Source organism: Chiloscyllium plagiosum, chromosome 1 (genome assembly GCF_004010195.1).
Source record: "Chiloscyllium plagiosum isolate BGI_BamShark_2017 chromosome 1, ASM401019v2, whole genome shotgun sequence".
Lineage (NCBI taxonomy): Eukaryota > Metazoa > Chordata > Chondrichthyes > Orectolobiformes > Hemiscylliidae > Chiloscyllium > Chiloscyllium plagiosum.
In genome coordinates, this window is record NC_057710.1 from 7,089,276 (window position 1) to 7,100,457 (window position 11,182).

The 11,182-nt window shown below is 44.4% G+C and overlaps 1 protein-coding gene across 1 annotated transcript in view; it reads left to right on the forward strand.

Annotated features, from left to right (window-relative positions):
* sema4f (sema domain, immunoglobulin domain (Ig), transmembrane domain (TM) and short cytoplasmic domain, (semaphorin) 4F) overlaps positions 1–11,182 on the forward strand; it is a 240,280-nt gene that overhangs the window by 73,765 nt on the left and 155,333 nt on the right. Inside the window, exon 2 of the mRNA XM_043691726.1 lies at positions 6,073–6,227. Coding sequence (XP_043547661.1) covers positions 6,073–6,227 — 155 coding nt within the window. The remainder of the gene's footprint in view (positions 1–6,072; positions 6,228–11,182) is intronic.

Sequence of the window (11,182 nt, forward strand, 5' to 3'; positions counted from 1 at the left end):
GGTGTAGTGGACAGCGAAGAGGGTTACCTCAGATTACAACAGGATGTGGGCCAGATGGGCCAATGGGCTGAGAAGTGGCAGATGGAGCTTAATTCAGATAAATGCGAGGAGCTGCATTTTGGGAAAGCAAATCTTAGCAGATCTTATACACTTAATGGTAAGGGCCTCAGGGTGTTGCTGAACAAAGAGACCTTGGGGTGCAGGTTCATAGCTCCTTGAAAGTGGAGTCGCAGGTAGATAGGATAGTGAAGGCGGCGTTTGGTATGCTTTCCTTTATTGGGGTCTGAATATTGAGTACAGGAGTTGGGAGGTCATGTTGCGGCTGTACAGGACATTGGTTAGGCCACTGGTGGAATATTACATGCAATTCTGGTCTCCTTCCTATCAGAAAGATGTTGTGAAACTTGAAAGGATTCAGAAAAGATTTCCAAGGATGTTGCCAGGGTTGGAGGATTTGAGCTATAGGGAGAGGCTGAACAGGCTGGGGCTGTTTTCCGTGGAGTGTCGGAGGCTGAGGGGTGACCTTATAGAGGTTGATAAAATTACGAGAGGCATGGATAGGGTAAATAGACAAAGTCTTTTCCCTGGGGTCGGGGAGTCCAGAACTAGAGGGCGTAGGTTTATGGTGACAGGGGAAAGATATAAAAGAGACCCAGGGTGCAACTTTTTTACACATAGGATAGTATGTGTATGGAATGAGCTGCCAGAGGAAGTGGTGGAGGCTGATACAATTGCAACATTTAAAAGGCATTTGGATGGGTATATGAATATGAAGGGTTTGGAGGGATATGGGCCGGGTGCTGGCAGGTGGGACTAGATTGGGTTGGGATATCTGGTCGACATGGACGATTTGGACTGAAGGGTCTGTTTCAATGCTGTACATCTCTATGACTCTGTAAGTCGCATTGATCGTGCAGAACTTGCTACCCTGAGGTGTAGTTGAGGCAAACAACATAGATCCATTTAAGGGAAAATTAGCTAACATGGAAAAATGGAATGAAAGGATAAGTTGACACAAGAAAATGGAAATAGGATGGAAGGATGCATTTGTTAAATGTAGAATCAGGCATAGACCAGTTTAGCAAAATTCGTTGTTTTTGTGCTATCATTTCTATGTGATCAGAGTTCCCATTCCTGTGCAATTCAGTACAGTCCATTTTTGGCACTAGTATCATTGTGCTTTAGTTTAAATTCAATGGATCTCTCTGTTGGCTGGATTTACAACATAGAGATTAAAATTTAATAATATCTTCTTATTCTTTGGCAGTTTCTCAGCATTATGGATGACATGATTTCACTCCAATTCAGTGTGTTTTGAAATGTTTAATAAGTCCAATGCATGATCTGCAGACTCTTGTCACATTTAGGGCAGGTGATGCTTGATGGAAGTTTGTGTACTTTCTGATGCCTCCAAATTCATAACACATTCATATAATGGCTGACATTTCCTTCTCCCAAAATGCTTCATTGCTATTTTTCATACTTTCTGACAAACATTTCAGCTATTCTGAGAACAGCAAGACTTATGAAACAATCACAAAAGACATGCACAGAAATCCAAACCACTTTGAGACTCAAACTCAGCCAGAAGTTGATCGCATTGTTGCTTTGTTATACGGAAACGGGATATTGCTGAAAAGAGAGACATGAGTCTTTTGTCCTAATGAGTGTAAGACAAAATGCAAGAATACAAAATTTCCAATGGGCACAAGGTTGGTTAGTCCAACTCTGATTTGCGTAATGCATTCCTCTGGAGAAAGCAATGGGGGATTTATAATCTCCTTCAGGCTCCAGGTAGTTCAAAAACAATTATAAGATTTGCATATATTCCGTTTGTTTGCAGGGAACAAGTTACTTTGTATGAATATGTCACTTCCAACATGAGGCATCTTACGAGCTCAACTGATTATCTTGAATTGGTTATGATGGGATTGTTCCACAAATATTGCTCAAACATGGAGTCCTATTTAACAAGATGTTGATTTTGGGTTCAAACAAATGAAGGATTTAATCAGCCCACCACTTTGATGTATGGTTGATGTAGCTGGTAGCCTATTGTGAACAATGCCACTTGTTGGGTATGTCAGTGCCAAACAGGGTGCTGTCATTAGTCTGAATCGTCATTCTGCTTACCATACAACTGAGCAACAAAGTGCATCAATTTTAGTGCTGATTTCAACCAATTTAAGATAATCAGTAGAGAGCTCATAACATGTTTCATTAACATTTGCAAGGGGCAACACATTCATACAAAGGAAAACAATTTCTGTGAACAACTGTTCAAAGTTTACAACTTTTTCTCAGGATTGCAGTATCGAGGACTAGAGGGCATCAGTTTAAGGTAAAGACTAAAGGGGCAATCTTTTTACACAGAGGGTGGTATGCATGTGGAATGAGCTGCCAGCAGAAGTGGTTGAGGCAGGTACATTAACAACATTTAAAAGACATTTGGGCCAAGACATGGATAGGACAGGATATGGGCCATGTGCAGGGAAATGAGGGTTAGCGTGGATGGACAGTTTGGTCAGCACTGAAAATCGCTAAAGTGACACCACTATTTAGGAAGAAATCCATTATAAAGGATGAGATTTCTGAATATTTGGAAGTGTATGGTAAAATAGGGCAAAGTCAGCATGGTTTCATCAAGGGGAGTTCATGCCTGACAAATCTGCTAGAATTCTTAGAGGAAGTAACGAGCAGGTTAGACAAGGAGAGCCAATGGATGTTGGATTTCAAGAAGGCCTTTGACAAGGTGCCACATAGGTGGCTACTGAGTAAGATGAGGGACTATGGTATCTGAGGCGAAGGGCTAATATCGATAGAAGCTTAGCTGTCTGGCAGGAAGCGAAAAGTGGGGATAAAAGGGTCCTACTCAAGACGGGAACCAGTGGCAAGTGGTGTTTTGCAATGCTCAGTGTTGGAGCCACATCTTTTCACTTTATACATTAATGATCTAAATGAAGGAAGTCAGGGCATTCTACCTAAATTCGCAAATGATACAAAGATAGGTATAGGGACAGGTAGCATTAAGGAGGCGGGGATGCTGCAGAAGGATTTGGACTGGTGAGGAGAGCGGGCAAAGAAGTAGCAGATGGAGTACAGTTTTGGAAAGTGTGAGGTCATGCACTTTGGTAGGAAGAATAGAGGCATGGACTATTTTCTAAATGGGAAGAAAATTCAGAAGTCTGAAGTGCAAAGAGACCTAATCTAGGATTCTCTTAAGGTAAACTTTCAGGTTGAGTCAGTTGTTAGGAAAGCAGATACAATTTGATTACTTACAGTGTGGAAACAGGCCCTTCGGCCCAACAAGTCCACACCAACCCGCCACCCACCCAGACCCACTCCCCTAAACCTAATACTATGGACAACTTAGCATGGCCAATTCACCTAACCTGCACATTTTTGGACTGTGGGAGGAAACCAGAGCACCCGGAGGAAACCCATGTAGACACGGGGAGAATGTGCCAACTCCACACAGTCGCCAGAGGCAGGAATTGAACCCGGGTCTCTGACGCTGTGAGGCAGCAGTGCTAACCACTGTGCCACCGTGCCGCCCACAATGATGACATTTATTTTGACAGGACTTGAATATAAAAGCAGGGATGTAAATCTGAGGCTCTATAAAGCTGTGGTCAGACCACATTTGGAGTATTGTGTGCAGTTTTGGGCCCCCATATCTCAGGACGGATGTACTGGCCCTGGAGCATGTTTAGAGGAGGTTTACGAGAATGGTCCCAGGAATGAAAAGCTTAACATATGAGGAATGTGTGAGGACTTTGGGTTTATACTTGATGGAGATTAGAAGGATGAGGAGGGATCTAATTGAAACATATACAGTACTGAATGGCCTAGACATTCAGATGTTGGGAAGACGTTTCCATTGGTAGGAGAGACTAGGACCCAAGGGCATAGCCTTCGAGTAAAAGGAAGATCTTTTAGAATGGAGATAAGGAGTAACTTCTTCAACCAGAGAATGGTGAATCCATGGAATTTACTGCCACAGAAGACTGTGGAGGCCAGATCATTGGGTATATTTAAGACTCAGATTGACAGGTTCTTGAGTATTAAGGGGATCAAAGATTACAGGGAGAAAGCAGGAGAATGGGGATGAGAAACTTGTCAGCCATGATTGAATGGCGGAGCAGACTCAATGGGCTGAATGGCCTACTTTCATCTCCTATGTCTTATGGAAAGCGAATAAAGTGTTATTGTTTATTGCAAGGGGAATTGAACACGAAGGTAGGAGTTCATGTTTCATATACAGGGCACTGGTGAGACTACATCTGGGATGCTATGCACAGTACTGTAAAGATTTTCCAGACCATTGAACTGCTCGTCAGAGAGACAGGAATGTTACTGGTGGTTTTTAACTTGAGGGTCACTACACCTCTGAGAGTGAAGTTGAAAAGGAGAGTACTTCATGGTAACCTCCACCAGTGCAGGAATTGAACTCACACTGTTGATATCGCTCTGTATTACGAATCAGCCAGCCAACTGAGCTAGCTAACACCCTTGCTAGTACAACATAGATCATCTTATTTTGAAGAAATGTGTAGGTGCATGAAAGGCAACAAATTCAGACAAACTTCAAAACACTAATACCTGGAACAGGTGGATTGTCTTATGACAAAGGCTGTATATGCCAGGTTTGTATCTGCTAGAGTTAAGAAGAGTAAGAGAAGATTTGATTTATGCATATAAGATCTGAGGGGGCTTGCCAGGGTGGATGTGAGGAGGATCCTTCCTATTGTTGGAGAATCTAGAACTAGGACTCATTGTTTAAAAGTAAGGAGATCCCCATTTAAGACAGATATAATATGAAGTTTTATTTTTATCAGAGGGTCATAAATGTTTGGAGCTCTGCTGAAAAGATGGTGGAAACAGAGTCTTAGAAATATTCAAAGGCAAGAGTGGATAGATTCTTGGTATATGAGAAGTGAAAAGCCATAGATGTGATTATAAAGCTGAGATTACAGTCAAACTAGTAATGACCGTATTAAATGACAAAGAGGTCTGGAGGGGACAAATAGCCTACTCCTCCTGTCAACTGACATGTTGGTACAGCTCTTCATCGTTTTCTCCTGAACAGTTGACTTGCTAACAAATCAGCACCTATTTTTGTAGTATAAATGTTGTGATAAATTAAATTTTGACATTCTTGTGTTGGTTTGATGAGTGCAAGACGGCAGTAGGTCTTTTCAGTAACACTCAGTTGACCTGAGCAGAGCACCTCCTGGCCTCTGGGTCAAGCATGATGATGGCTAGGGCCCTTTGTCAGTCTGTTGTAGCACACACAATAATCTGGAAGGAACATAAGAGTATTTCCAGTTCTGAAGCAATACAAATTTACGAGTTGGTAGAGATAAAAAAGCAGGATTCTCAGGAATTAGCTTGCTGCACTTAATCTCAAAAGTAAGTAAAATAGCTGTACATCCCAGAGATCTGCTCTCCCATTAGAAAGAAATAAATGGTGATGAGCTTAACCCAAGAGTTACCACACCTCAAGCAAGGGGCGAGTTTGAGAAGGCAGATTTCATTGTATCTTCAGCCAGTGTAGAAATTGGATCTGCTCTGTTGGTATCACTGCATCACTAGCCATTTGACCAACTGAGCTAACTAACCCCCCCCCCCTCTTCAAAGTACACAAGAATTGAGGAGAACCATAATTTTATGTTGAGTTATGCTGCAGGAAGTACAAATCTCAGTATGAATTATTTTAAAACGTGATTATGTTGGTATGTGTTGCAGTGCATACCAGTAAAACAATAAAATGTTTCCAACTTTAATGGCATAATAGCTGTCCATCACGATCCCAGGTTAGATGACTGGTCAGTGATGAGTTATCTGATATTAGCAGAGACAGCAGGATCTGTATTCGATTAGACTGCTGTTCATATGAATTGGACTTGGTCTGGTCACAGCTACAACCTCCAATGTTGAGAATGTCACAAATATTCAGACTGAATTTCCTTTTTAAAGTATTAATTGTTGTCTTCTAATAAACTTTAAAACTAACTTTTGTTATAAATTTTCTTCTAGTTTCTTGATGTATTTCTTTTTTTCAAATTTCAGAACTTCAGCAGTTGACATCAATGAAAAGTTTCTCCTACCCCAGTACTACCTTCACCACCTTTTTGGTAAATGAGTTACAAAACCGTCTCTACGTGGGAGCAACTAACACCATCTTTGTTCTTAATTTGACTTCAGTGACGCAGGATCCATTTATGGTAATTTCTTCAAAAACAAATCCATAATTCAAAAGTGCCTGAATGGTCAGGGATATGATCTGTTGACTGCAACTAGACATGATTTGTTCATGATTTTTTTCTGCAAGTGAGCTTTATTGTGTTTTTAGATCTATTATGAAACCAGCTGATGTTATTACTCAAGAAGTCAGGTTCCAGACTGAAATCTAGCTTGTTAGATTATATTTTGTTTTTTTTGACTTTAATGAGGATTAACTAATTACTACAAAACTCACGAAAATTTCGAATCAAAATAAGTTATGTTAGGAATATGTTGTGGTTCTGTTCGCCGAGCTGGGAATTTGTGTTGCAGACGTTTCATCCCCTGTCTAGGTGACATCCTCAGTGCTTGGGAGCCTCCTGTGAAGCGCTTCTGTGATCTTTCCTTCGGCATTTGTAGTGGTTTGAATCTGCCGCTTCCGGTTGTCAGTTCCAGCTGTCCACTGCAGTGGTCGGTATATTGGGTCCAGGTCGATGTGCTTATTGATTGAATCTGTGGAGGAGTGCCATGCCTCGAGGAATTCCCTGGCTGTTCTCTGTTTGGCTTGTCCTATAATAGTAGTGTTGTCCCAGTCGAATTCATGTCGCTTGTCATGGCATGGCACTCATCCACAGCTGGAACTGACAACCGGAAGCGGCAGATTCAAACCACTACAAATGCCGGAGGAAAGATCACAGAAGCGCTTCACAGGAGGTTCCCAAGCACTGAGGATGTCACCTAGCCAGGGGATGAAACGTCTGCAACACAAATTCCCAGCTCGGCGAACAGAACCACAACAACGAGCACCCGAGCTACAAATCTTCTCCCAAACTTTGAATATTAGGAATATATATAAAAACTATGCATCACAGATCTGCTTTTGCCTATGGGATTTATCAGAATGGCGGAGCTAAAATTTAATGATCAATGGGATTGCTTTAAGTATGTTTTAGCTACATTAAGTAGAATGTGCCAAATTTCAATTCAGACCAAGTGACAATCGATAAGGGTGAATATACATCTAAGTAAAGGCAAGATTTTGAAAAGTCTTTTCAAACTTCATCATTCTATGAACTAGGAGCAGGAGTAGTCCGCCTGGCCCTTTGAGCCTGCTCCTCTATTCAATAAGGTCATGGCTGATCTTTTTGTGGCCTCAGCTCCACTTACCCGCCCGCTCACCATAATTCTTTATTGTTCACAAAAAAATCTATCTTCACTTTAAAAATGTTTACTGAAGTAGCATCAACTATTTCACAAGGAATTCTGTCGATTTACAACCCTCTTGGTGAAGACGTTCCTTCTCAATTCAGTCCGAAATCTGCTTCCCCTAATTTTGAGGCTATGTCCTCTTGTCTGAGTTTCACCTGCCAGTGGAAACGTCCTCTCTACTACTTGGTTATCTATTCCCTCATTCCTCTATTTCCTCATTCTCCTAAATTCCAATGAATATAAACCAGTCTACTCAATCTCTCCTATAAGCCAGCCCCCTCAACTCCGAATCCACTGAGTGAACCTCCTCTGCACCCCCTCTAATGCCAGTACATCTTTTCTCAAGTAAGGGGATCAAAACACCAGGTGTGGCCTCACCAGCACCCTATACAGCTGCAACATAACCTCCCTGCTTCTAAACTCAATCCCTTTAGCAATGAAGGACAAAATTCCATTTGCCTTCCTAATTACTTGTTGTACCTGCAGACCAACTTTCTGTGATTCATGCACAAGGACACCCAGGCTCCTTTGCATAGCAGCATGCGGCAACATTTTACCATTCAAGTAATATGGGTGGCACAGTGGTTAGCACTGCTGCCTCACAGCGCCAGAGACCTGGGTTCAATTCCCACCTCAGGCGACTGACTGTGTGGAGTTTGCACATTCTCCCCGTGTCTGCGTGGGTTTCCTCCGGGTGCTCCGGTTTCCTCCCACAGTTCAAAGATGTGCAGGTTAGGTGAATTGGCCATGCTAAATTGTCCAGAGTGTTAGGTAAGGGGTAAATGTAGGGGTCTGGGTCGGTGTGGATTTGTTGGGCCGAAGGGCCTGTTTCCACACTGTAAAGTAATCTAATCTAATAATCCTTTTTACCGTTACTCCTACCAAAATGGATGACCTCACATTTATTAACATTGTATTCCGTCTGCCTAACCTTTGCCCATTCAGTCAATGTATCTATGTTAATCTGCAAAGTTTCACAGTCCTCTGCACACTTTGCTCTGCCACTCATCTTAGTTCATCTGCAAACTTTGACTCACTACACATGGTCCCTGACTCAAAATCATTTATGGATTAGTGGTGCTGGAAGAGCACAGCAGTTCAGGCAGCATCCGGGGAGCTGTAAAATCGACGTTTCGGGGAGGGTGGAGTGGATAGGTGGAAAAGAACAAAGGCAGGTAGGACAAGTCATGGGGACAGTGCTGAGCTGGAAGGTTGGAACTAGGGTGAGGTGGGGGAAGGGGAAATGAGGAAACTGTTGAAGTCCACATTGATGCCCTGGGGTTGAAGTGTTCCGAGGTGGAAGATGAGGCATTCGTCCTCCAGGCGTCTGGTGGTGAGGGAGCGGCAGTGAAGGAGGCCCAGGACCTCCATGTCCTCGGCAGAGTGGAAGGGGGAGTTGAAATGTTGGGCCACGGGGCGGTGTGGTTGATTGGTGCGGGTGTCCTGGCGATGTTCCCTAAAGCGCTCTGCGAGGAGGTGCCCAGTCTCCCCAATGTAGAGGAGACCACATCGGGAGCAATGGATACAATAAATGATATTAGTGGATGTGCAGGTAAATCTTTGATGGATGTGGAAAGCTCCTTTGGGGCCTTGGATGGAGGTGAGGGAGGAGGTGTGGGCGCAGGTTTTACAGTTCCTGCGGTGGCAGGGGAAAGTGCCAGGATGGGAGGGTGGGTCGTAGGGGGGCGTGGACCTGACCAGGTAGTCACGGAGGGAACGGTCTTTGCGGAAGGCGGAGAGTGGTGGGGAGGGAAATATATCCCTGGTGGTGGGGTCTGTTTGGAGGTGGGGGAAATGTTGGCGGATGATTTGGTTTATGCGAAGGTTGGTAGGGTGGGAGGTGAGCACCAGGGGCGTTCTGTCCTTGTGACGGTTGGAGGGGTTGGGTCTGGGGGCGGAGGTGCGGGATGTGGATGAGATGCGTTGGAGGGCATCTTTAACCACGTGGGAAGGGAAATTGCGGTCTCTGAAGAAGGAGGCCATCTGGTGTGTTCTATGGTGGAACCGCTCCTCCTGGGAGCAGATACGGCGGAGGCGGAGGATTTGGGAATACGGGATGGCATTTTTGCAAGAGGTAGGGTGGGAAGAGGTGTGTAATCCAGGTAGCTGTGGGAGTTGGTGGGTTTGTAGAAGATGTCAGTGTCAAGTCGGTCGTCACTGATGGAGATGGAGAGGTCCAGGAGGGGGAGGGAGGTGTCAGAGATGGTCCAGGTAAATTTAAGGTCAGAGTGGAATGTGTTGGTGAAGTTGATGAATTGCTCAACCTCCTCGCGGGAGCACGAGGTGGCGCCAATGCAGTCATCAATGTAGCGGAGGAAGAGGTGGGGAGTGGTGCCGGTGTAATTACGGAAGATCGACTGTTCTACGTAGCCAACAAAGAGAGAGGCATAGCTGGGGCCCATATGTGTGCTCATGGCTTCCCCTTTGGTCTTGAGGAAGTGGGAGGATTCGAAGGAGAAATTGTTAAGGGTGAGGACCAGCTTGGCCAAACGAACGAGAGTGTCGGTGGAAGGGTACTGTTGGGGATGTCGGGAGAGGAAAAAACGGAGGGCTTGGAGGCCCTGGTCATGGTGGATGGAGGTGTAGAGGGATTGGATATCCATGGTGAAGATGAGGCGTTGGGGGCCGGGGAAACAGAAGTCTTGGAGGAGGTGGAGGGCGTGGGTGGTGTCTCGAACGTATGTGAGGAGTTCCTGGACTAGGGGGGAGGGGACAGTGTCGAGGTAGGTAGAGATGAGTTCAGTGGGGCAGGAGCATGCTGTCATTTATATCATTTATATCAGTTGTGAATAATTGCGATCCCAACATCTATCCCTGAGGCACACCACTGATTACCGGCCAGAATAGCACTCATTTATTGCAACTCTTCGCTTCCTGTTAGTCAACCAATCCTCTATCTATGCAATACTTTACCCAAAACACCATGCATCCTTATCTTCTGCAGCAGCCTATTCTGGAAGGCCTTTTGGAAATCTAGGTGCACCACATCCACTGGGTCCCAGTTGTCCACCTTGCTCGTAATGTCTTCATAGAATTCCAGTAGATTAGTTAAGCATGGCCTGCCCTTCATGAACCCATGCTGTGTCTGCCCAACAGGACAACTTCTATCGAGATGCCTTGCTATTTGTTCCTTGCTAATGGACTCAAGCATTTTCCCCACTACAGAGGTTAAGATAACTGGTCTATAATTCCCCAGCTTTTGTCTACTTCCCCTTTTAAACAGTGGTATCACATTTACTGTTATAGAGTCATAGAGATGTACAGCATGGAAATAGACAGTTCGGTCCATGCCGACCAGATATCCCAACCCAATCTAGTCTCACCTGCCAGCACCCGGTTCATATCCCTCCAAACCTTTCCTATTCATATACCCATCCAAATGTCTCTTAAATGTTGCAATTGTACCAGCCTCCACCACTTCCTCTGGAAGCTCATTCCATACATGTACCACCCTCTGCGTGAAAAGTTGCCCCTTAGGTCTCTTTTATATCTTTCCCCACTCACCCTAAATCTATGCCCTCGAGTTCTGGACTCCCCAACCTCAGGGAAAGGACTTTGTCTATTTATCCAATCCATGCCCCTCATAATTTTGTAAACCTCTATAAGGTCACCCCTCAGCCTCCGACGCTCCAGGGAAAACAGCCCCAGCCTGTTCAGCCTCTCCCTATAGCTCAGATCCTCCAACCCTGGCAACATCCTTGTAAATCTTTTCTGAACCCTTTCAAGTTTCACAACATCTTTCCGATAG